Raw genomic sequence first — 26,812 nt, 5'->3', positions numbered from 1 at the left:
CCCTTTAGCAAAAAACTCCAAAAAAAAAAAAAAAAAAAAAGAATATAGTTAAACTAGAAAAGTATTATGTGAATTAAGTAAGAAACAAAAACTTGTAAGAAGGGGAAAAGCCAAGAGCTTTGGGGAAAGACGATGTTGCTAAAAACTAAGTCCCAGGCCAGCAGGTGGCACGGAGGTTAAGGCAACTGGATTTCACATGGCCAAGTACCCATGTCAGGTCACAGATCTAGTGACTTGAAAGTCATGCCAAGTGCATATCCAAAATTTCCCCAGAGAATGGAGAAAAAAGGGTCCCCCCAGGGGGTAAGTTCTCACTTTCTCTCTCTCACTCTGTCTCTCCCTTGTGAGAGTGCATACCTACAGCAATAAGCTTAAAAAACAAAATAAAAGCAAGGCTCCAAGTGAATGTTTTCAGAAGCCTTGAGGAAATCATATATATCCTCTGGGACACAGCTTCCCTGTGTGTAAAACAAGAACACTGAGCTCTTCTGGCCCTAGGACTCTGAGGTTTGCACAGTAACCGACAGTTTCCATGTTGTACTCAGAGCACAGTTTCCGCCACAGGTAATAACGGCAAAGGCACAGCTTCTGGAGATGACTGACTTGGGTAGAGAAGGTTTCTTACAGTTTGTCTTTAACCATCTGGTCTACAGTACATACATGCCAGAGTCAATAAAAAAATTAATAAATAAAGAAGAGGAAATATTGTGAAAAGAAGAGGTCAAGAGGCAAAGAGGGTATGAAGTAAGGGGGAGGGAGAACCATATCTAAGCGGAATTCTGGTAAAGCTTAGAAAGCCTAACTTCAGGGGCCAGCAGATAGTGTGGTGGTTAAGGGCGCTGGACTCCCATATAGCTGACCATGTTTGAGCCCCTGCCATGACAGTTTGCTTGCTTTCTCACTCTCTTTCTCTGTATGTCTGTCTCTCTCTTGTCAAATTAGAAACAAAATAATGATAATAAAGGAAATGAAATAAAGTAATTTAAAAAAAGGAAGCGTAACTTCAGGTAAATAATTAAAGGTAATATACAGGTATAGTTTCACATAAAACCATGATGACTCTAAATCAAGCAAAAGGAAGGAGAATCAGAAAAGAGTTCTTCTAGCCAGTATGTGTCTTCTAGTCATTTATGTGTCAAAACGTGTAAGTCACTTCTAATTGTTTTCCACCTTCCAGCTTTCTTTTTTCATAAATGGCTTGGGATGCCCCGCCAGTCCATTTCATTTTCATTTCTGCAGGTCTTACAATGAGAGGTAATATAATTAAGTGTTAAGATCACAGTCTCTGGGAACCAGCAGTTAGCGTAATGGCTATGTCGCTGGACTCCCGTGTAGTCGACCGCAGTTCGAGTCCTGGACCCGGTGGCTTAAACTCACGCTGGGCGCTTGTGTGTGCGTGTCCAAGATCCCGAGAGGAGAATGGAGAAGGGATTGCGGCGTGGCCATCCCCCCAGGGGTGATTTCTCGCTTTCTGTCTCTCTCTGTCTTTCCGGCGAGCGCACGCGCCCTATAGCAAAAACCTCTAAAAAAAAAAAAAAAAAAAGATCCAGTCTCTGGAGCTAGAATGCCTAAATTCTTCCTCTTCTTTTTTAAAGAATTATATGAGAGCAAGAGGGGTGGTGAAGGGGGTGGGAGTGAGAAAGCAAGCCGCCAGGTCTGGGACTCAAACCACCGTTCCATGAAGTCCAGTGCCCTTAAACACCAGGCCACCTGCCGGCCCCTAGAGTGCCTGAATTCTTATCCTTGCTCCTCCACGTAGTAGCTGAGTGCCCTAGGAAAGTCACACAGCCTCTCTGTGCTTCAATTCAGTCATCTGAAAGGAGTGATAATTAAAGTAACCAGCCTCCAGGGGCTGTTGTCGAAAAGAATGGGCTACTCCGACAGTTCTCTGTACACCACAAAAAGGACTTAGAGCAGTACCACACAGAGGACCAGCTGTTATGACAACTACTACTCCATACTGCAAGGGTCAGGTCAAATGCAGCCTCCTCCACAAAGCACTCCCAGACCTTCTATCTGGAAAAAAATCACTCACTCCGAATTCCTACAGCACTTTAAACTGTCGTCTCTCTCAGAACACTTCTGTCCATTTTATATTACTTACACATACATTACCTCCCTAGGCCGATTTTAAGTTGTCAGAGAATGAAATCCACTTCTGATATGCCTCTCTATTACCTGCAGCTCCTAAGATGATGCCTCCCCTCAAACCCTACTCAAGCATCTGTGAACGGGTAGACATGGGTCATGGCAGGACACTTGTGCCATGCACCAAGCCTTGACGACTCTTACCACAACATCTTCCAAGATCTTAGTAGGGCAAGGTTTGGAATGAAATTCAAAGTGTTCATCCTCTGATTTCTTCTTGGACTCTCGCTCCTGGATTCTTTTCTCGATTTCCAAATCAAAGCCAATAGGCTGAGTGGGTGGTTTCACAGGTGGTTTCTTAGGCAAGATGGGCCCACCTTCAAGAATTCTGGGATCAAGTTCCCGTGCTTTGAATTTGTATCTGTAAGATGGGAGTTTAAGTGAGGAAAAAAAAAAAATTTTAAATAAAACAAAAGCTATACAACAGCAGAGAGGGTCAATAACAAAAAAGTAATTCCCATTATCGCCCATCCAGAGCAATAAAATTTTAGCTGGCTCCATAGCCACTATCACTACCTCCAGAGTAAAGAAAAAATAATTCTTTGGGGGAGCCATAAAATGGTGGGACCTACCTAAACTACCTTTACAGGACAGGACATTCCTTAACCGGAATCACAAATAAGTTCTTCCACTCCACACTTGGTATTAGATATTTTACCAGCTTACATTCCAAATCTCCATATTCCCACTTCCAGTCCTTAATTACAGAGGCAGGGGCACAGCCTACAGAGCCTACAACTCAAATGGCATACATTTTCATGGAAAGCAAAATAGGGACTATACTCTTGTAGAACTCACAAGAAAGTACAGAGGCTCTTACAACTCTTTCTCAGCTATTGCCAGTGGGACTTACTGTCGCAGTTTCTCAAGCTCCTCAGCCTCCTGATCAGCTGTGCTTTTGCAGGTCACAGGCCTGACGCGCTGTTTGGTTTGTAGTACAGGGGTTTGTGGGTCTCTGGAGAGCTTGGTCACGGAAGATTTGGAGGGTAGCAGGCCTGAAAGTCAAAATCACAGACATTCACTTAGCTCCCCAAGATCCAACTTACTTGCAAATGTTCATTCTACTAAGCAGCAGAGAGAGGAAAAAAAAAAAAAAAAAACAGACAGGCTGGTCCTCCACTTAGCTCACGTCAGTAACCTGAGAAACATTCAGTCCCTTCTTCCCTATCCCTATTAAGGAATATGACTGAGGTAGCCTTTGGGCAAACTCCATTGTCATCCTCTAAGTTTAAAATCCATTCACATCTGGGACCAGCAGTTGATGTAATGACTATGTCGCCAGACTCCCATGTGGTCGACTGCGGTTCGAGTCCCAGACCTGGTGGCTTAAACGTGTATGCCCAAGATCCCGAGAGGAAAATGGAGAAGGGACTGTGGCGTGGCCATCCCCCCTGGGGGGGTGATTTCACGCTTTCTGTCTCTCTGTCTCTCTCTGTCTTTCTGACAAGTGTATGTGTCCTATAGCAAAAACCTCTAAAACAAAACAAAACAAAACAAAAATCCATTCACATCTGATGGGTTCCTTATCATTGTACAGACCTATACTTTCTAACTACAATGACAACTACTTTGCTTGCTATTGACAAAAATGACTTCTCCTTATTCCAACTCTAAAACATAAGACTTTCTAAAGATTAAGTAATAACTTCCAATTTTATGAATTTCCTGAAAGCATGACACATTAGTCTCCCTTTCATTCATAGAAAGTCAAGTGAAGAAAGTAACGCCATTGGAAGGCAGTGGACTGAACTGCAATGCTGGAAGCCACATGAATGGCCACAGGTTCAGATCCCTGGCTCAGTCAACCTGAAACACACCAGGTACACACTCACATGCCAGAAATCATGAGCTGGAGGAATGAAGAAAGCGGACTGCAGCATGACAAAACCACGTCAATACGCAGTAATAGTTTCTCTTTTTTACATGCATGTGCACAAACTCTCTATCATTGATAAAATAAACTTTAAAAAACCATTGGAGGTGGGGGTGGGGACCAGCAGGTTGTGTGGTGGTTCTGTCCCACATGGTTGACCGCAGTTCAAGTCCCAGACCTGGCAGCTTGCTTTCTCGCCTTCTCACTTTCTTTCTGTCTTTCTCTCTCTCTCTAGTGAGCAGATGTACCCTATAGCAAATTTAAGAAATAATAAATAAAACTAAATAAATCTTAAACAAACAAACAAAAAAACCACCGGGGGACCAGCAGATGATGGTGTAATGGTTAGACTCCCATGTAGTCTAACATGGTTCTAGTTCTGGACCTGGTAGCTTGAGATTCATGCCAGGCACATGTACATGCATGCCCAAAATCCCGAGAGAATAGAGAGGGGATTGAGGCATGGACATCCCATGGGGGGTGATTTCTTGCTTCCTGTCTCTCTAACAAGCACACATGCCCGATAGCAAAAATCTCTTTTTAAATTTTTTGAAGAGAGATTTTTACTATAGGGAATGTGCGCTCACCACAGAGACAGAGAAACAGAAAGGGAGAAATCACCCCCTAGGGGAGATGGCCGTGCCACAATCCTTCTCCTCCATTCTCCTCTTGGGACTTGGGGCATGTATGCACACACGCCTGGCATCGAGTTTGAAGCCAGGTCCGGGATTAAAACTGTGGATGACTATGTAGGAGTCCAGCAACATAACCATTACGCCAATTGCTGTTCCCAGCAAAAATCTCCCTTAAAAACAAACAACAACAACAACAATAACAAAACATCAGGATAGGCAGGTGGTTAAGGTGGTTGGGTCCCATTTGGTTGACTATGCAGTTCGAGTCCCAGACCTTGCAGCTTAGAAAACACACCAGAGAATAGAATAGAAGAGATTGCAGCCATCCCCTCTGGGGGTGATTTCTGATTTCTCACTTTCCCTATCGTCTTTCTCTGTCTCTCTGGCAAATGACAAAAACTAAGAAAGCATCAATACAAAGACTATTACCACCACTCGCAGAAAATACTAATTTACCTGAGCATGGGCAACCTTGTCAATTTCCATAATTACATAGAGTATGTAATATCTATGATTATGTAAATACCAACTCCCTTGATTTAGATCTTATCACTTAACAGCAGAAAAGCAAAAACAAATCTATCTATTCTAGAAATAAGCCATGCTTCGAATATACATGTAACCAGGACCAGCAGGTAGCATGGTGGTTGGAGCGCTAGACATGGCCAATCATGGTTTGAATCCCAGACCTGGCAGAGCTTGCTTTCTCACTTTTCCTTTCTCTCTCTCTCCGGTGAAATTAAAAATATTAAAATCCATTCACATCTGGGACCAGCAGTTGATGTAATGACTATGTCGCCAGACTCCCATGTGGTCGACTGCGGTTCGAGTCCCAGACCTGGTGGCTTAAACGTGTATGCCCAAGATCCCGAGAGGAAAATGGAGAAGGGACTGTGGCGTGGCCATCCCCCCTGGGGGGGTGATTTCACGCTTTCTGTCTCTCTGTCTCTCTCTGTCTTTCTGACAAGTGTATGTGTCCTATAGCAAAAACCTCTAAAACAAAACAAAACAAAACAAAAATCCATTCACATCTGATGGGTTCCTTATCATTGTACAGACCTATACTTTCTAACTACAATGACAACTACTTTGCTTGCTATTGACAAAAATGACTTCTCCTTATTCCAACTCTAAAACATAAGACTTTCTAAAGATTAAGTAATAACTTCCAATTTTATGAATTTCCTGAAAGCATGACACATTAGTCTCCCTTTCATTCATAGAAAGTCAAGTGAAGAAAGTAACGCCATTGGAAGGCAGTGGACTGAACTGCAATGCTGGAAGCCACATGAATGGCCACAGGTTCAGATCCCTGGCTCAGTCAACCTGAAACACACCAGGTACACACTCACATGCCAGAAATCATGAGCTGGAGGAATGAAGAAAGCGGACTGCAGCATGACAAAACCACGTCAATACGCAGTAATAGTTTCTCTTTTTTACATGCATGTGCACAAACTCTCTATCATTGATAAAATAAACTTTAAAAAACCATTGGAGGTGGGGGTGGGGACCAGCAGGTTGTGTGGTGGTTGACTCCCACATGGTTGACCGCAGTTCAAGTCCCAGACCTGGCAGCTTGCTTTCTCGCCTTCTCACTTTCTTTCTGTCTCTCTCTCTCTAGTGAGCAGATGTACCCTATAGCAAATTTAAGAAATAATAAATAAAACTAAATAAATCTTAAACAAACAAACAAAAAAACCACCGGGGGACCAGCAGATGATGGTGTAATGGTTAGACTCCCATGTAGTCTAACATGGTTCTAGTTCTGGACCTGGTAGCTTGAGATTCATGCCAGGCACATGTACATGCATGCCCAAAATCCCGAGAGAATAGAGGAGAGGGGATTGAGGCATGGACATCCCATGGGGGGTGATTTCTTGCTTCCTGTCTCTCTAACAAGCACACATGCCCGATAGCAAAAATCTCTTTTTAAATTTTTTGAAGAGAGATTTTTACTATAGGGAATGTGCGCTCACCACAGAGACAGAGAAACAGAAAGGGAGAAATCACCCCCTAGGGGAGATGGCCGTGCCACAATCCTTCTCCTCCATTCTCCTCTTGGGACTTGGGGCATGTATGCACACACGCCTGGCATCGAGTTTGAAGCCAGGTCCGGGATTAAAACTGTGGATGACTATGTAGGAGTCCAGCAACATAACCATTACGCCAATTGCTGTTCCCAGCAAAAATCTCCCTTAAAAACAAACAACAACAACAACAATAACAAAACATCAGGATAGGCAGGTGGTTAAGGTGGTTGGGTCCCATTTGGTTGACTATGCAGTTCGAGTCCCAGACCTTGCAGCTTAGAAAACACACCAGAGAATAGAATAGAAGAGATTGCAGCCATCCCCTCTGGGGGTGATTTCTGATTTCTCACTTTCCCTATCGTCTTTCTCTGTCTCTCTGGCAAATGACAAAAACTAAGAAAGCATCAATACAAAGACTATTACCACCACTCGCAGAAAATACTAATTTACCTGAGCATGGGCAACCTTGTCAATTTCCATAATTACATAGAGTATGTAATATCTATGATTATGTAAATACCAACTCCCTTGATTTAGATCTTATCACTTAACAGCAGAAAAGCAAAAACAAATCTATCTATTCTAGAAATAAGCCATGCTTCGAATATACATGTAACCAGGACCAGCAGGTAGCATGGTGGTTGGAGCGCTAGACATGGCCAATCATGGTTTGAATCCCAGACCTGGCAGAGCTTGCTTTCTCACTTTTCCTTTCTCTCTCTCTCCGGTGAAATTAAAAATAATAACAAATAAAATTAAATTAAATAATTCAAAAAAAATCCGTAATCATTATTTAACTGAAACTGTACAGTTTTAAATAAAAATAATTTTGTTTTCTTTTTTTTTTTTTAAATCTTCCAGGACTAGGATTCTAAAAGCAGGGCATCAGATTCTAAGAGTCAACTACTATTTGAAAAGTCATGATGAGGGGCCAGAGGTGGTGTGATAGTTGGGGTGCTAGACTCCCACATGGGCAACTGCTGTGTAAATCCTGAACCTGGTAGCTTGCTTTTTCACTTTCCCTCTCTCTCTCTCTGGTGAGCACATATGTCTTACAGCAAATTAAAAACCAATTAACAAAATTAAATAATTTTTTAAAAAAGAAAAGCTGGGGCCAGCAGGTGGCGTGGTGGTTAAGGGTGCTGAACTCTCACATGGCTGACTGCAGTTCGCATCCCAGACCTAGTGGCTTGCTTCCTTGCTTTCTTTCTCTCACACACCCTGTCCCTCTCTGGTGAGAGAGACAGAGAAAGAGATAAAGAGACAGAGAGAGAGGGACAGAGGTGGTGGAGAGAAAGAGAAAAAGAGAGAAAGAAAGAGAGAGAGAGAGAGAGAAAGAATGAAAGAAAGAGAGAAAGAAGGAGGGGGGTAGGGAAGGAAAAGAAAAAAGAGAAGTAAGGAAGAAAGAAGAAAGAAAGAAAGTAAAAAAGTTAAATGAAAAAATTTTAGGGGCCAGCAGGTGGTGTGGTGGTTAGAGGCACTAGTTAGAGGCACTGGACTCCCAAATGGCCATCTGTGGTTTGAGTCCTGGACCTGGCAGCTTGCTTTCCCACTCCCCCACCCCCTCACTCTCACGCTCACTCTCTCACTTTGTCCCTCTCTGGTCAAATTAAAAACTAAGTAAATTAAAAAAAAATTTTAAAGTCATGTTTAATATTTAAATTTCCATTAGGAGTAAAAAAAAAAGAAAAAAAAGATTTTTCGTTATTTTCACAATATAAAAACTGACAAAATCATTTTGGCCACTAAAACACAAGAATAACATTAAGAAACCCTGTACTTGAAAGCCCTTGTCTGGCTACCTACCAGACTAACAATGTCAAAGAAAGAGTCAAAAAAATTTAGACCCTCAAGGACATAACAATTCCATTTTACTTTATCCAAAATATTAGCTCTATACCCTTGTCAACTATTTTCTACCAAGTCCTCAGAATTCTTAATCTTCCCCTCATAGAAATTATTCTCAAAAAGATAGAAACTGTAATATTAGGGCTGGCTTCATGGCTTGGTGGTTAAGGGAGCCGGATCCCACATGGTTTATTATGTGGTTCAAATCCCAGAACTAGCAGCTTAAGAAACATAACAGGCACATGTGTGTGAGTGTCCCCAAATCCCTACAGGATGGAGAAATGGAGAAGGGTGCTTTTTCCCTCTTCCTCTCTGGTGAGTACACTCACTCGCCAGCAAATCAAAAAAGATAAAAACTATTAGATTAGAATTCCCTATCTGTTCACCACTGTATCTATAAACCCACCAGCACCTGAACCTATTCCTCTCACTCTTTATCCTCCTTTACCTGTTCAAAGCATCCCTAACCTACCAGCTCTCCCTCCTATATCTTCAAAGTGTTTATCTCTGCCAACTTCTTTATCTCTTCATTCCATTCAGACATGCTGCACCTGCCTCCCCTCTTCTTGCATCTCCCTCCACATCTCAGCATTCACTATAATACAAAATAGCCTATTTATTTCTCTCATGGAATTAGAAACTTGATGTTGAGGACCAGCAGATGACGTGATTACATTGCTGGACTCCCACAAGGCCAACCAGTCTGAATCTTGGACCCGGTGGTTTAGGACTCACACTGGGTACATGCGTGTGTGGGCCCAAAATCCCAAAAGAAGAATGGAGGAGAAGGGATTATGGCGTGGCCATTCCCCTAGAGGATGATTTCTCACTTTCTGTCTCTCTGGTGAGCTCATGCACCCTATAACAAATATCTCTTTAAAAAAGAGGAAGCTTGGGGGACCAGCTTAGCATAATGGCTATGTCGCTGGACTCCCACGTAGTCGACCACAGTTCAAGTCCCGGACCCGGTGGCTTAAACTCACACTGGGCGCGTGTGCGTGCGTGCCTAAGATCCCGAGAGAAGAATGAAGGAGAAGGGATTATGGCGTGGCCATCCCCCCTTGGGGGGGGGATTTCCTGCTTTATGTCTCTCTGTCTCTCTCTGTCTATCTGGCGAGCGCACGCGCCCTATAGCAAAAACCTCTCCAAAAAAAAAAAAGGAAGCTTGATGTTGAATAAGCACCAAGTACATTCTTCTGACCTCTACAACCTCCACACGCAACACAGTGCCAGAATTGCAGTGGTAAAAACTTTACTGAACTGGGAACCAGCAGTTGGCGTAATGGCTATGTCGCTGGACTCCCACGTAGGTGACCGCGGTTCGTGTCCCGGACCCGGTGGCTTAAAACTCACGCCGGGCGCGTGTGCGTGCATGCCCAAGATCCCGAGAGGAGAAGGGATTGTGGCATGGCCATCCCCCCTGGGGGGTGATTCTCGCTTTCTGTCTCTCTGTCTCTCTCTGTCTGTCTGGCGAGCGCACGCGCCCTACAGTGAAAATCTCTCAAAAAAAAAAAAAAAAAAAAAAAAAAAAAACTTTACTGAACTGCTAAACAAAAACACACAACCTTGAATGAATGAAATGCTTTCATTTCTACAAATTAGCAAATGCACTGTGACACTTTGACACAGGGCACAGATAACCTTAATGTTCAAAGACATCTCAGGTTACCTTGATTCATTACCCTTGGCCAATTACTGACCAGGCGGCCTGAGATAATTGATGTATAAGGTGGCCCAAGAAACTGTGACCTATGTATTTTTTCTCTGCATAAAATTACATCCCAAACTTTAATTTAAAAGCTAGAATTTCAACTAAAGACAAATTTGTGCAAAAGAAATGCTAGGGGAGGCTCTGGCCAGCAATAATATTGGTAGGAAACTTACTATTATCATCCTTTTTGCTCCTCAAATGATATCTGTTAGGAGTTCGTTTATGGAAGGCTTCAACCTGCTGTGCAAGGGGCACATACGTAGAAGTTGTTTCATCATATGTTCTTTTCTTTCCTTGGGACAGGTTGAAAGGCTTAATAATGGTACATCCCTTATTCACCTGAGCCTGCAAAGAGAAGATGTTTCCCAAATGAAATGCTATGGAAGAACTCAGCTCTATCACAAGCCACATAATCAGCACAGAGCAGCAAAAGAAAAAGGACCTACGTAAAGTTGAGATTACTATTCTGAAATTTGTCAGTTTGGGGGAAAGGATTATAACCAGTCATTCCCACCATTACTTAAAAAGAAAAGGAAGGCAAATTGTCGGTTCTGCAATAGTGCATAGGCAATGTTTTACAAGAATGTCAATGTTTTGAAGCATTTAAGAACAAGCTTCCAGGCCAACCTGTGGTGGTTAATGCAGTTGGATTTCACATGACCAACTGTATAATTTGAGTCCTGGACCCAGCAAATGGCATAATGGTTATGTTACTGGATTCCCACGTACTTGACCATGGTTCACGTCCTGGACTCGGCAGCTTATAAAAACTCATGGTGAGTGCATGTGTATGCCCAAAATCCTGAGAGGAGGAGAAGGGATTGCAGTGTGGCCATCCCCCAGGGGGTGATTTCTCACTTTCTGTCTCTCTCTCTCTGCCTCTCTGGTGAGTGCACATGCCCTAAAGCAAAATCTCTCTTAAAAAAATTAAAAAATAAAAAATAAAAGTGACCACAACGCTATACCTTGAATCCTAACTGAATGAGTAACAAGAAAATTCATTTAATCCCTCAACTTACAGGAGACGGAGGATGCTTTCGCAATTCAGAAGTGAAGTTTACTTCTTTATAGTCCTCTTGGTTCTTAGGATGTTGTTTGATTCGCTCATCTGTGCGGAAGTGGAAGTCAATTGATTTGGTGACCTGGCTCACTGATTTCTTCACAGGTTGTCCTGAGTGTGGAGCAAACACACAAGTAACATTAAAACAGAGAACATCAGGGCCAGCCCTGTGGTGCAGTGAGTAAGCATTATATAGAGGAAGCTGGATACCACATGACTGACTAGGTTTTGAGTCCTTGCCTGGGTGGCTTGAAAAACACACTGGACACACTCGCATGTGCCCAGAATCCTGATGACTGGAAAAATGGAGAAAGAGGGATTGACTGCACAGCTGACCAGGTCTCACCGAGCGGGGAACTGTCTTTCTCCCCATCTCCCTGTATACCCATGCATGCACAACTTCTGGAATTAATAAAAGAGAAGAACAGAGAACACTCTTGCTCCAGTCCTTTTGGTATTCATATTACCGTGTATCTAACTTTGCTGACTACATGTAACCCAAAATCTTAAACGGTCCTCAAAAACACTTAGTGTATGTGTCATATACATCAAGTACTAGTGGACCTGAGGTATTTCAGTCAAATGCAAACTATAATGAGGTAGAACAGGAAGAATAAGCTCATCTCCTAGATGGGGGTTCATTTCTGGAGAAACAGTCATTGAATATTTCTTAAAAGAAAAGCTATGGATTGGCTTTAAAAGCACATATAACTCGGGGGTCAGCAGGTGGTGCAGTGATTAAGGTGCTGGATTCCCACATGGTTAATCATGGTTAGAATACTGGACCTGGCAGCTTGCTTTCTCACTTTCCCTTTGTCTCTATCTCTGGTCAATAAATAATAATAACAATAAATTAAATAATTCTTTAAACACATACTCATAACTCAGTACTATTTTTTTTTTTTTTTTTTGCTAGAGACAGGGGGTTATGGGGTAGTTAGAAATCACTTCCCAAGAGTGATGGCCACACCACAATCCCTTCTCCATCTTTCTCTTGGGTTTTTGGACATACAAACACATGTGCTTGGCATGTTTTTTAAGCTGCCGGGTCAGGGACTTGAACCATGCAGTAGGCCATGTGGGATACAGCCACCTTAAACACCATGTTGACAGCTGACCTTAACTCAGCATTTCTAAAAGAGAACCCTATAAAATCCTAGGGTGCTTTTTCAATCTAGTAAGTAGGGCGTTAGATGTTTTTTTTTTTTTTTTTTTTTTTTTTGAGAGATTTTTTTGCTTTAGGGTGTGTATGCTCACTTGAAAGACAGAGAGCAAGAAATCATCCCGCAGGATGCATGGCCATGCTGCAATTCCTTCTCCTCCACTCTCCTCTTGGGATTTTAGGAGCACACACGTGCCACTGTGAGCATAAGCTGCGGGTCCAAGACTTGAACCAAGGTAGACTACATGGGAGATCAGCCATTATGCCATCTGGTGGTCCCAGGGCACTATAGCTTTAACTCCACCAACATCATCTGCATGCCACAGCAAAGCAAAATTGTGACCTCTTCAATTCACCCAGTCAGACTTTCTCTTCCCAGCTACACCTAAACTGGATTCAACAACATTCTCTCCCTCTTCCTTTAGGATAAAGTGAGAAACCACACCACCACAAACTGCTCATTTTCCTTTTCTTTTGTCTCAATTCTAGTTTCTTCTTTTTCTAATACAAGAGAGGAACAACATGCTTTAAGGAAGGGACAATGGATGCGAAATGTTCCAAGAAACAATCACTGGTCTAGAAATGGAACCCACAACTAGTTTTTTAAACAAACATCTTTTATTCTACTGACTGGGAATGCCCTTTTCTCACTTTAGAGGCCTCAAATACACCCCACAAGACTACAAGCACCCCTCACATAACAAACTCACCCAGGGCCAAGCTTACCTACTCCTGCAAGAGCAAGTTTCTTGAATTCTTCATTCTTTTTCCACATTTCCACTACCTCCTGCTGCATTTTCATTCTCTTCTCCAACTCCTGCTCTTCAGTACTTTTGAGAACCTTCTGTCTAAAGGAAAAATTAATAAAGGAGATAAGAGAAAAGAATTTAAGAGGGCTCAGTCATTCAAAATGTTGTAAAGGCATTATGTAGAGAATTTTTTTGTCTTTTTGGGGTTTGTTTTGGTTTTTTTATTTTAAGTTTTTGCTACAAGGGATGTGCACTCACCAAACAGAGAAAGAAAAAGGGAAAGCGAGAAATCACGGCTCCAGAAGGATGACCACACAACAATCCTCTCCCCTCTGGTATCCTTTCAGAATGTTGGGCACGTACACAAACACACCTGGTGTAATTTTCAAGCTGCTGTGTCTGGGACTCAAACATGAAATTGCCCATGTAGGATCCAGTTGTCTTAACCTCCACACCACCTGCTGGCCCATAATCTTCTTCTTTTTTAGTTTTTTTGCCATATGAGAGAGCCCACATGGCCAACTGCAATTTGAGTCCTGGACCTGGTGGCTTGCTTTCTCACTTTCCTTCTCTCTCTCTCACTCTGTCCCTCTCTGGTCAAATTAAAGTTAAATAAAATAATTGTCTTTTAATTTTCTATCCTCCTCTCTCTCTGATGACTATAGCAAGTTAAAAGATAATAATAGTAATAAATAAAATAAAACAGTTTTAAAAAGAAAGAATACTAACAATCTACCACACAAAAAAAGTAAAGACTTTTAAAGCAGCACAGAAAATAAATGGGGTTACCAGCAGGTGGTGTGGTGGTTAAGGCATTGGATACTCCCACATCGCTGACCATGGTTCAAGTCCTGGACCTGGCTGCTTGCTTTCTCACTTTCTCTCTCTCTCTCTCATCAAATTAAAATAAATGAATAAATAAAATTAAATAATAAAAAAGAAAGAAAAAAATGAAACAGTCTCTTGGCAAATGAATAAAGCAGAACTCAAAGGTTTTTTAATTGATTATAAAATTATGTATGTTGGGCCAGCCTGGTTACTACACATAAAGAGTTGGAGCCTACGTGGTCAACCATGTTTCAAATCTCAGCCCCAGAGGACTGAAAATCATGCCTGCACGTGTGCATGTGTGCCCTGAAATGTGACAGCATGGAGAAATGAAGAAAGAACTGTGGTGCGACCACCTCACTGAGGAGCTTCTTCCTTTCTCTGGTGAGAACACATGCCGTTTACCAACAAAAAAGAAAAGAAAATATGTATGTTTTCTTGGGTAAAGGTCAGAAGGGACATTGGAAAAAGGAAAACTATTCAATGAATATAGCATATATTTTTCTCATCATTTAAGATTTGAGCACCATCCTGGATACATGTAAAAATTCACCTTACCACAGTTGCAGCTTTAAGTTTCTTAAGCTCTAGGCACACCAAGCAGATGTATCCACTTTTAATTTTACTCTATTCCCTGTGAAGTCCAAATTCAAGAAAAAAACTTACTTTACTGGTGGCATGCAAGGCGCAGTTCGTCTGCCCTTGGCTTTCTCTGGGAGGGATTCATTCTTCTCACAAGTATCTTCATGGGCACTACCTTCTTTCTCTTCCTCTGGCTTTTTATTGTTGGAACTTGAGTTTGATAAGAAAAAAATATATACTCTTAATTTCCCATAGCATCTCCCATAGCACCGTCTTCCCCAAACCTGTCACACATGGGCTTAGACTTTCTCATCCTTTAGGATAATAAGCATGCTTTAACCACAAGATTCTCCCAATCGTCTCATCAGATCATACACGTCAATAGTCTCATCAAGTAAACTTCGAGAAAGCTAACAGAAATCAAGGTAAGAGTTGTTTGTTCAAGAGGTGAGGAGGGACTCTACTTGTTATCATCAAATGAACACATGGCAGACAGCTAGTTTCCATCCCAATACCTACTCCATCTCTTTCTTACCCCATCTAAGTTTTGGGGGTAACAGCAACGTACCAACCTACAAGTAAGTACTGTACTTGCTCTGCCTACACGCAACTAGAGGATTCAAGTGCCATGGTATGGAAAATGAGATATAATTAAAGGTTTCTGGGAAAGGTTTCACTTTCTTGATATGAATGCTGCCTTTCTTTCTTTATCATACCCTTCTGCTTCTCTTGAACATGGACATGATGCCTAGATCTGGAGCAGCTATTTGCTAACAATGAGGCAACAAGTAAAAAGAAAGAGCTAAGAAACGTAGAGCATTCATCTTGAGCAAGAAGTATTTGGGGAAAAAACAAGTTAGGGGCCAGACTCAACGTCGTAGTTAAGGGCAGTCATTGAGAACCAGATCCCATACAGCCACTGTGGTTCAAATCCTGGTCCCATCAGATTGAAGAGCACACAGGTACATCCATGCCAAAAATAAAGTCCTAATAAGATGGAAAAGGACAGTGGTCTGATCACAGTGACCATACCCCTTTGAGGGATGTGCCCTCATTCTCCCCCAGCCCCCTCCCGCACATGAGTGTACCTTCTGCAAGTAGAAAAAAAAAAAAGGGTTAATTTTAAAATAAGAATCAAGCCAGTCCCATGACCTAGGTGAGGAAACTGGATCCTATGCTAACTGTATAGTTCGAATCCTGGCCCTAGTGGCCTGGAAAATACACAAGAATGTCCAAAGATCCCAAAAGAGGGGAGAAATGGAGTAGAAGAGATTTAAGAGTGACAATGACCTGGCCTGTATTATAGGGCACTCTCTCTCTCTTGCCCTTTTTCTTTTTTTTTTTTTTTGGAGAGGTTTTCGCTATAGGGCACGTGCGCTCACCAGACAGACAGAGAGAGACTGAGAGATAGAAAGCGAGAAATCACCCCCCAGGGGGGATGGTCATGCCGCAATCCCTTCTCCTCCATTCTCCTCTCGGGATCTTGGGCACGCACACACACGCGCCCAGCGTGAGTTTAAGCCACCGGGTCCAGGACGCGAACCGTGGTCGACTACCTGGGAGTCCAGCGACATAGCCATGACACTAACTGCTGGTCCCAAATCTCCATTTAAACCACTTTAGATGAATATTACTTACAGATAACATTAAGAACATATGCCTACAGTCCCAACTACTTGAAGGCTGAGGTACAAAGCTCACAAGCTTGTAGCAGGTGTGGGCAACACAGCAAGACCATGTTTGAAAGAGCTAGGCAAGGTGGTACACCCTATAGCCCTCATTCCTCAGGAGGCAGAGGCAGGAGGATCACGACACAGCAAAACCCTGTCTAAAAATAACACCACACATGCACAAAAGAACAAGTACTGTGTATTCAACTTCTTCAACTACAGGAGCAAACAGTAAAATCTAGAGCTAAGTCTTGAGCGCTGTCCAGGACACAAAAAACAATTTACCCCAGCACGGTCACAGCTTTGGGAGTTTTAAGGTTTCAGGTGCACCACACAGGTTACAGATGTTCCCATGTATAATTTTACTTTATTCACTAAAGTTTAAATTCAGGAAAGAAATGCATTTACAGGTATTATGTGAGGCACAGTATGTCTGCCCTGGGCAGGGAGAAGCTGTGGCTACTTACACTTTCATTTTTTTGGAGGGTGGAATTTCACTGATGGTTACAGGAGTGGCACATCTCTTGGCTTTCATTCTTACATGGCATTTTTCTTTTTTTTCCAAATCCTTCTGAGCAGAGAGTCTAAGAGATCTTCTGTGGTAAAGAAATTGACAAAATTTATCTGTAATAAATACATCTACCGAAGATACGCAAATGTTCCTCAGAAATGTGAAATTATGCCAAGCTACAAAGGGCTATAAAAGAGGGAGGCCAGCAGGTGGCATGGTGGTTAAGGCACTGGACTCCCACATGGTTGACTGGAGCTTAAGACCTCAACCTGGTGGCTAGTTTTCTCACTTTCTGTCTCTCAATGGTGAGTACACATGTCCTATATCAAATTTTAAAATAATAATAACAAAATTAAAATAAATCATTCTTAAAGGGGGGGCTATAAAAGGTTTAGCAGCTGGTCAGCAGGTGGTGTAGAGATTAAGGCACTGGATGGATCCCACAAAGTGACTGTGAATCCTGTTTCTGGTGACTTGAAAATCACACTGCATGTATACCTGAAATTTAGAGAGAAGACTGGAGGAGAAGGGATTGTGGTGTGGCCATCTCCTCCAAGGGGTGATTGTTCACCTTCTCTCTTTCTCTCTGACAAGCACACATACCCTATAGCAAAACTTAAAAAAAAAAAGTGTTATCTTGCCTTTAAAAATCCAACCTTGGGGACCCAGTGGCTTAAAACTCACACCAGGCGCATGTGCGTGCATGCCCAAGATTCCAAGAGGAGAATGGAGAAGGGATTGTGGCGTGGCCATCCCCCCTGGGGGGTGATTTCTTGCTCTCTGTCTCTCTGTCTCTGTCTGTCTGGTGAGCACTCGTGCCCTATAGTAAAAATTTCTCCAAAGAAAAAAACAAGAAAGAAAGAAAAAATCCAACCTTGGGCAAGCCTATGGCCTGGTGGCTAAGGGAGTCAGATCCTATATAAGTGACTGCATGGTTTGAATCCCAGACCTGATGGCTTGAAAAATCTGCCAGGTGCATGTACGTGCATGCCCCAAATCCCACAGGATGGAGAAATGGAGAAGGGATTGCAGTGTGATCGCGCCCCAAGAGGGAATGCTTTTTCCCTCTTGTTCTATCTCTGGCAAGCACAGGTGCCCTCTGGCAAAAAAAAAAAAAAGCAAGCTTCAAACCAACAAAATCTAAGCTCTTCTGTCTTGATAGTTTTAGAAATTCAGCCATAAAATGTTGGTACTTAAATATACTGATGTTTGTAAATTCAGTCTCAATAAAGCTGATTAAAAAAAAAAATTGGTGGTTGGGACCAGCAGGTGGCGTGGTAGTTAATTTGCTGGACACTCCCACATGGCTGACCATGGTTCAGGTCCTGAACCTGGTGGCTTGCTTTCTCACTTTCCCTCTCTCTATCTGCATGTGTCTCTCTGGTCATATTAAAATAAATGAATAAAATTAAATCATTATTAAAAAAAAAAATTGGTGGCAATCTCCATATACTATCCCCTTCTTTTACAGATAAAAATCAAAAAAGATGAAATTACTTGACTATTAGCCACCCTGCTAGCTAGTCATAACTAGTTACTGTCAGACTTGAAGCTAAAGATCAGATCTCCTGGAAATAGACTAACATATTGATTTCCTTTTACTTTTAGCTGCTCCCCCTCTCCTTTTTTGTGGCAAAATACAACACACATCAAAAAGAGCACAAAATGAAAATAAATTAATGATTACAAAATAAGATTCAAGAAATCATCACCTAAGACAAGAAACAGAAGAGCAGCTGCTACAATAATCATTGCTTTTTCTTATTGTTTTACCAAATCAGCATGCATTCCATAAACACAGTATGTTTTGAAAGAAAACAGAAACTTTATATAATGTAATCATACAACTCCGGATATTTTTCCTGTCTGCTTTATTTCACACAACAATGACTGTGAGATTCCACCACATCCATTTAGGTAGTTCTAAGCCACTAATTTTTATTGCTGTATAACATTCATTGTAGGAATGTGCTAATATTAATTCAATCTACTACTGTAGGTAATTTCCTTATTTTAGCTGCTATAAATAATTCTGCTATAAAGATTTTCAAAATACCATGTCCCTTGGTGCACAGCTGTACACATTGCTGTCGGGTATACTGTCATAAGATTGCAAAGTCATAGACTCTAATTTGTTTTTCTCTTGTTACCTGTGAGTTTGAGTACTTTTTCACATGTTTATTGGCCATCTGGTTATCCTCCTTCATAAAGTTATTACTTCAAGTTTTTTGTCTGTGTTCTAGTGGGTTGTCGATTCTTTTCTAATTAACAGGCAGGAATTCTGTATGTACTCTAAATATAGCCCTTTGTAGGTTTTATATGTTACACATAGTTTCTCCCTGAGGGTTAGCTTTTCCTTCACTTTGTTTTATCTTTTGACTAGATAAACGTGCTTCAGGTTTTTAACCTCTTCCCTCCTCATTATAGTCAATGCTTCTCTTGTGTGTCTTATTTAAGAAATCTTTTCTGCCTCAAGGTTATGAAGTTTTTCTCCTAGACTTAGTTATATGATTTTTATTGCTGGCAAGTAGCATGGTGGTTAAGGGCACTGGACTCTTGCATGGCCAACTGTGGTTTGAGTCCCAGACCTGGTGGCTTGTCTTCTAGCTCGCTCTCTTTCTCTCTCTCTCTCTCTCTCTCTCTCTCTCTCTATTCAAATTAAAATAAATAAATAAATAAAGTAATTCTTTAAAAAAAATAAAGAAATATATTATGTGCATGTTTGCCCAAAAATCCAAAAATAAGGAAGAAATGGAAGAAGGATTGTGGTGTGACCATGTTCCATGGGGGTACTTTTTCATTTTCTCTCTCTCTCCCCCCACTAGGCACAATCACCCTCCAGTAAATTTTTAAAAAGAAAAAGACACTACACAAATATAATCATAAGAAAGCTACAGTAATACTTAAGAATGAAGAGAGACACTTGACATCAGGAAGATGTAGTAATTCTACCTGCACAAAGCTTTTGGAAGCAGACTGATCAAGATTTGAATTCTAACTTTGAAATAAACTGGCCCTAGACAAGTAACTTAGTATCTCTGATTCCTTACCTATAAACTAAACATACTATTGATTTCTATAACTCATATGTGCTATGAGGATTAAATAAGGTAACATAAAAAGTCAAAAGTAGTATATAGACATGCCAAGTACTCTGTCCAATAATAGCCTTTGAACATTATTACTATAACCAGTAGTTCTGAGCTCCAAAACAATCTTACCTCTGAGGTTGAGCTGGAGTATTTTTTGATATGGTTCCCTCTACTTCTAAGGAAGAACAAACATTTGATGTAATGGATTGCTCCACGAGATTTTCCTTTTCTGACTCTTTGTAGTAAGTGTTGTCCACTGTAGGAGACCAAAAACCAGTCAGCACTCAAATTGCAAAGAAATGAACTAGAGATTATTTTTTTAGTATGATATGGGTGTATAGTGTGTGTGTGTGTGTGTATGTGTACAGAATTCTAGATTGAAGATGCTGTGTGTGTATAAATTCATATCCTCCTCACTGCTGGCGTGGTGGTTGGGGAGGATGTTAGACTCCCACATGGCCTACTGCAGTTCAAGTCATGAACCTGGCAACTGGCTTTCTCTCTCTCTCTCACTCTGTCCCTCTTCAATCAAATTAAAAGTAAATAAGTAAATAAGCAAATAAAGCTAAATAAAATAATTCTTAAAAATAAAAAAACAAATTTATATCCTTCTAAGTAATGGAAACTTTAAAAACTAAAAATAAGTAAAAGTAAAATAAAATAAACAATTATTTTCTAAAATAATTAAGGTGGGCCAGCAGATGGCAAAATGATTACACTGCTGGACTCCTACATGATCAACCACAGTTCGAGTCCCACACCTGGTGACTTTAAACTCACGAATGGATGTGTGTGCATGTGTGCCCAAAATTCTGAGAGGGAGATGGAGAAGGAAATATGGCATGGTCATCACTCCTGGGGGGAGGGGGTGATTTCTCACTTTCTGTCTCTCCAACAAGCACATGCATCCTATAGCAAAAATCTCTCTTAATAAGATAATAAATAGGACCCAGCAGATGGCATAGCAGTTGCATCACTGGACTCCCACATAGTCAATTGCGGCTTGGGTTCTGGACCTGGCGGCTTAAAAAACTCACACCAGCACATGTGCATGTGTGCCCAAAATCCTGAGAGGAGAGTGAAAGAGAACGGATGGTGACATGGCCATCCTCCCTTGGGAGTGATTTCTCATTGTCTCTGTCCTTCTGGTGAGCGCACATGCCCTACAGCAAAAAATCTCCCCCCTAAGAAAACAAAAACAGTAAAATAAGTAAACAAATAAATAAAATATAAACATATTAAAAAAAAACAAACAAGCAAACAAAGGAAGTAGCCCAGACAAACTGGACAATATTACATTCACTTTCAATTCAAGAAGAATGTAAAGACCATCACTGTAAGAAAAAAAAATCTACCACATCAAATGAATTAACATAATTCTTCTAAAGAAATGGCACTCAGGCCACCAACATTCCATGTCAGTCAGGTGAAATGTGCCACAGAGTTCTAACCCCAGAAATAAAAAACATAAATACCAAAACTCAGGGTCCTTGTCCAGATCCCCAATTCAACAGGTATCACCTATAGCCATGAGTTATTTGAAACTCATCCTAGCAGTTCACCTGCAAACTAGACAAGTTCACTGAAAACATAGCTGCTTCTCTGATACAGCCAACCCCTCTGCTAATGGTGTGACTGAGGACAGTTTAAGATTTACCCATACAGGGGCCAGCAGATGGCATAGTGGTCACCTTGCTGGAACTCCCACATGGCTGACCACAGATTGTGTACTGGACCTGGCGGCTTGAAAATCAGGCCAGGTGCATGTGTGTGAGTGCCCAAAATCCCAGAAGGTGAATTAAGAAGAAGGGACTGTGGTGCATCCAATCACCCTGGGGGGTGATTTCTCACTTTCCCTCTTACTATATCTATCTCCCTCCGGCAAGTACATGCAGCCTAAGGCAAAAACTTCTTAAAAAAAAAAAAAAAATTTACTCATAGAGTAATTTTCAAATATTCTAAATTGACTATAGTGATGGTTGTATAACTGGTAATATACTAACAAACAATGAAATGTTTATGTTGGGACCAGCAGGTGCCATGATGGTTAAGGGCACTGGAGTCCTACATGGTCAGCTATGTTCGAGTCCTGGACCTGGTGGCTTGCTTTCTCACTGTCACTGTCTCTTTCTCTCTCTCTCATTTCGTTCCTCTCTCTGGTCTAATTAAAATAAATAAAGTTAAATAAAATAATTCTTTTAAAAATAAATGTATATGTTAAGTAGATGAATTGCATAATATGTTATCACTAAATGGGAATATTCTTTTTTTAAGAAAGAGCCATTTTTAGTAGGCATTTATGACCCATTAAAGAATGCCTCTATGTTCTGACCAAATAGACAAAAGTCTACAGATTTGGAAACCCATCAGCCCAAATGTCAATCATCTTTTAAAATCAAATATATGACTCGAGGCCGACAGGTGGCATGGTGATTAGGGGCACTGAACTCCCACATGGCTGACGATGGTTCAAGTCCTGGACCTGGCGACTTGCTTTCTCACTTTCTCTTTCTGTCCCTCTCTGGTCAAATTAAAAAATAAGTAAATAAATCAATAAAGTTAAATAAAATAACTCAAAACAAACAAACAAACAAAAAAAACACCTCAGACACATGACTCAACAAATTCTCATACAATGGCAGGTGGTATATTTTTCTCTCCAGCTATTTTATTTTCTAACCAGAACCAGGGTAGGGTTGCATTAAATTGTCATAAAATGAAAAAAGTGATGTATGTAGCAATAAAATTCTATGCTAGCTTAAGTTCCTAGGCATTTTAAAAGTACAGCACATCATTAGCTTTACACTCATCACGAGCTGAATGAGCCCGTTTCACCGACAGTATCCAAGAGAAACAGCATTGAAATGATTTCCTCAGAGCCTCAGGCTCCTGATACAATCTCACCATTTTGCCACAAAGCTTTTCTTCTAAGATGTTCTTCCTTACCTGGCCTCAGAGGTGTGACAAGAGCTTGCTGAAGATTAGCTTTTTTCAAAGGAGTTTTGCCCTGAAAAAGTCCTCCTATCTCATTCTTCCCAGGAAACTTATTCTCCAAATTGGCCTTCTCCTCTGTGAAAGGGTAAGATCATTATCATCCAAACAATCAGCAAGAAAGCAAAATAAATCAGTGTCGTGCACCTAAAATGGGGACAAAAGCCCCCTACCAGTACAATTCCAACTCATCTGGCAAGTACAAGCAAAACGCCAGCATTCAGGAAGAAATAAGTATGTCAGAGACAGACAGTAAAAGCTATCACTAAGAAACTGGCAACACTGAACAATGTAGTACAGAAAAGGAAAAGTGCAGACTCTGCATTGTGAATAGCTCCTTATCTGTGCTTGTTACACTGAGGGTCGGTCATACAGGCATGAACTGGCCTTTATCTACCACCTAAACACATTGCGTTCCTCTTAACGAAAACTGTAACCACTAGGATCTGTAGGACTCTACAAGGGGATAAGATGGCTTCCTTCTACCCTTGTAGGTTCTTTGGCTGGGCTATGAATTAAATTGACATAAGAAAGATTAACAGGAAAAAAGGTATACACATTTAGTAAATACACAGAGGTATCACATAAAAAACTAGTGAATATCCAAAATATCATCGATATCTAGAAGTTTAAATACCCTCTTTTTTATAAAGAATTATTTTATTTAACTTTATTTATTTAGTCATTCATTTATTTCAATTCGACCAGAGAGGGAGAGAGAGAGAAAAAGAGAGACAGAGAGAGAAACTGAGAAAGCAAAGTCTCCAGGTCCAGAATTTGAACCACAGTCAGCCATGTGGGAATCCAGTGCCTTTAACCACAACGCCACCTGCCAGCCCCAATATACCCCCTTTGCAGGAGAGAATGAAAGAAGAATATAGGCAACTGAAGAATAAATTAATTTGGGGAAAAATGAATGGGCTCTCAGAAGAACAGATAATAGTCTATCAGTGGATGGCACCAACCTGAGTTAATCTTCCCTGGCTGATAAGATACCTGCGAGTAGATTCATAACTGAGTTCCTTTAGATGATCTGTCCTTAGGCAGATATAAGGAAAGTAGATAAGGGAACTGGAGACAGCTCTTCCCTGAATTCGCTGTTCCTCACACATAGTCAGTTTAAAGTAATGAGCATACCAAACTGAAATATTTTGGAAGGCAGTTTTGGCTTTCAGATAATAAAAGTTGTCTGCCTTTCTCACTCATGTAAGAAATAAAATAAAAACAAACTTTAAGAGACTAGCAAGTGGCATAGAAGTTAAGGTGCTGGATCCCACATGGCCAACTCTACAGTTCAAGTCCAGAACCTGGTAGGTTGAAAGTCACACCAGGTGTGTGTATGTACATGCCCCAAAATCCCAAAAGGTGAATGAAGAAGAGATTGTGCATGCCCACCTCCTCCTCTGGGGGAAGGGGTGATTTCTCCCTTTCTCCCCCACCCCCCCAAACTCTGGTGAGTGCATACACACTATAGCAAAAACTAAAAAAAAAAAAATTTATTTTTAAAAAATTGGTTGGTTTTCTTTGGGGGGAGAGGTTTTTGCTATAGGGCGCATACACTCGCCAGAAAGAAAGAGACAGAAAGAGAGAAAGCAAGAAATCACCCGCCCCAAGGGGGATGGCCACGCCGCAATCCCTTCTCCTCCATTCTCCTCTCAAGATCTTGGGCGCACACGCACACGTGCCCGGTATGAGTTTAAGCCACCGGGTCCGGACTTTAACTGTGGTCAACTACGTGGGAGTCCAGCAATGTAGCCATTATGACATCTGCTGATTCCTAAAAATTGTTTTTAGAAAGGAGAAACCTGATATTAACTAATCAGCTTCTTTCCTATTATTGTCTGCCTGTTCCTGTCTTACAAAGAAAGTAACTGAAATGACGTGCCTCTTTCTGTGTTGTTTCTACTTTTCGGTCTTCAAAAAAATTTTTTAATAAAAATCAAGCTCTTCTGCTCAGTTTATTCTAACACCCTATGTTATGGAATGAAATGCTACCCAATTTCAGACTCTCAATTAAAGCTGATTAAGATGTTTTAAAAAGCCAGAGAAAGCAGACACTTACCAAACCACGAATCTATGTTTTGAGTATCTTCTTCATCATCCAAAGATGTAAAATTGATGAAGTCCATGGGGGCATCGTAGGAATAAGAGGTTTTAACGTGTGACATTGTCATTCGCTTAGCACAGAAGAGCAAGTTTTCCCAATGTTCGTATCACTTTTCTCACAGGACACTTTCTGAGAAAAGAAATGGTTCAGAAACTTGAATGCACATTAATCTCAAGTACTGACTCTCCAGCAATTACTTTAGTTTTACTGCCGCATTTGCAAATTTGAAAATCACTTATATGCTTACTTTGTCAAATCAACCTAAAAGATTTTTCTGTTCGTTTTTGAAAACACTCTTTGAGATGAATGTGTTTTAAAACTAGGAAGGAAGCAAAACCTGATGAGTACCTACAATATGTGATGCATGGTGCTAGCTAGGTGTTCTGCATGCCTTCCTTTATTATTTTCCCCCAATCCACCATTCTTTCATTTCTAGCTTCCCCCAACCCAACTTATTCTTTCTCAGCATAACTTCCTTAATATACCATTAACGTTTTTTAAAAAATATTTTATCTAATTTTATTTATTATTTTTTAATTTTACCAGAGAGAGATTATTTAATGTTTCATGAGAGAGAGAGAGAGAGAGAGAGAGAGAGAGGGGACGTGAGAAAATAAGCCTCCAGGTCCAGGATTTGAACTCCAGTCAGCCATGTGGGAGTCCAGTACCTTAACCACCACATTACCTGCCAGCCACAACACATGATTAACTTTTTCTTTTTAAAAGAACTATTAATTGGGACCAGCAGTTGGTGTAATAGCTGTGTTGCTAGACTCCCATGTAGTCGACAGTGGTTCGAGTCCCATACCTGCTGGCTTAAACTCACACCAGGCGTGTGTGCGTGTGCCCAAGATCCTGAGAGGAGAATGGAGGAGAAGGGAAGGTGGCATGATGGTGTGGTGGTTAGGCTCTGTATATTCCCACATGGCTGACCACGGTTCAAGTCCTGGACCTGGTGGTTTGCTTTCTCACTTTTTCTCTCTCTCTGTCTCTCTCTCTCCCATCAAATTAAAATAATTGAATGAATAAGTAAAATTAAATTAAATAATTCTTTAAAAAAGAAAAGAAAAAATCTTTTGACAAATTATTATTTTATTTCATTTATTTATTTTTTGGAGAAGTTTTTGCTATAGGGTACATGCACTCGCCAGAGAGACAGAGAGACAGAAAGCGAGAAGTCACCCCCCAAGGGGGATGGCCATGCCACAATCCTTTCTCCTCCATTCTCCTCTCAGGATCTTGGGCACACACACATGCGCTTGGCCTGAGTTTAAGCCACCAGGACTGAGAATCGAACCATGGTTGACTACATGGGAGTCCAGTGATATCGCCATTTCACCAAATGCTGGTCCCTATTATTACTTTTTTTTTTATCTGACCATAGACAGAAAGAGAGAGACGGAAAGTGAGAAAGCAAGCTGCCAAGTCTGAGACTCAAACCATAGTCAGCCAGGTGGATGTCCAACACCTTAATCACCATGTCACCTTCTGGCTCCAATCATTAACTTTTTTTTCTTTTTTTAAAGAATTCTTTATTTAATTCTATTTAGTATTATTTTAATTTGACCAGAGAGAAAGTGAGAAAGCAAACCACTGGATCTGGGACTCAAACGGCAGTGGGAGTCCCAGATCCTTTAACCACCATGCCACTAGCTCCACAAATCACTAACTTTCATACCTTTACCTACCAACCAAAATCAAGACAAAAAAAGATTTGACTTACTTGTGCATAGTGCAGCTACCCATCAAGGTGCTTAAGAGTAGCACCTCATAGGACAGCTTGATTCAGTTTTGTCAAATACGGGTTTTCTT

The 26,812-nt window shown here is 41.1% G+C and overlaps 1 protein-coding gene across 3 annotated transcripts in view; it reads right to left on the bottom strand.

Annotated features, from left to right (window-relative positions):
• Positions 1–26,812, bottom strand: part of TPX2 (TPX2 microtubule nucleation factor) — a 66,767-nt gene that overhangs the window by 20,367 nt on the left and 19,588 nt on the right. For all 3 annotated transcript variants that reach the window (XM_006154724.3, XM_006154726.3, XM_006154725.3), the window contains 10 exons: positions 24,956–25,129; positions 22,849–22,971; positions 20,032–20,158; positions 16,767–16,895; positions 14,714–14,839; positions 13,197–13,318; positions 11,268–11,419; positions 10,422–10,593; positions 3,002–3,143; positions 2,293–2,509 (listed from right to left, as the gene is read on the bottom strand). In XM_006154724.3, coding sequence (XP_006154786.1) covers positions 2,293–2,509; positions 3,002–3,143; positions 10,422–10,593; positions 11,268–11,419; positions 13,197–13,318; positions 14,714–14,839; positions 16,767–16,895; positions 20,032–20,158; positions 22,849–22,971; positions 24,956–25,067 — 1,422 coding nt within the window. In that variant the 5' untranslated portion in view covers positions 25,068–25,129. The remainder of the gene's footprint in view (positions 1–2,292; positions 2,510–3,001; positions 3,144–10,421; positions 10,594–11,267; positions 11,420–13,196; positions 13,319–14,713; positions 14,840–16,766; positions 16,896–20,031; positions 20,159–22,848; positions 22,972–24,955; positions 25,130–26,812) is intronic.

This window comes from Tupaia chinensis, unplaced genomic scaffold (assembly GCF_000334495.1).
Source record: "Tupaia chinensis unplaced genomic scaffold, TupChi_1.0 Scaffold000418_1, whole genome shotgun sequence".
Lineage (NCBI taxonomy): Eukaryota > Metazoa > Chordata > Mammalia > Scandentia > Tupaiidae > Tupaia > Tupaia belangeri.
Note: the sequence above shows the minus strand (reverse complement) of the source record. Positions and strands in the feature narration are given on the sequence as shown.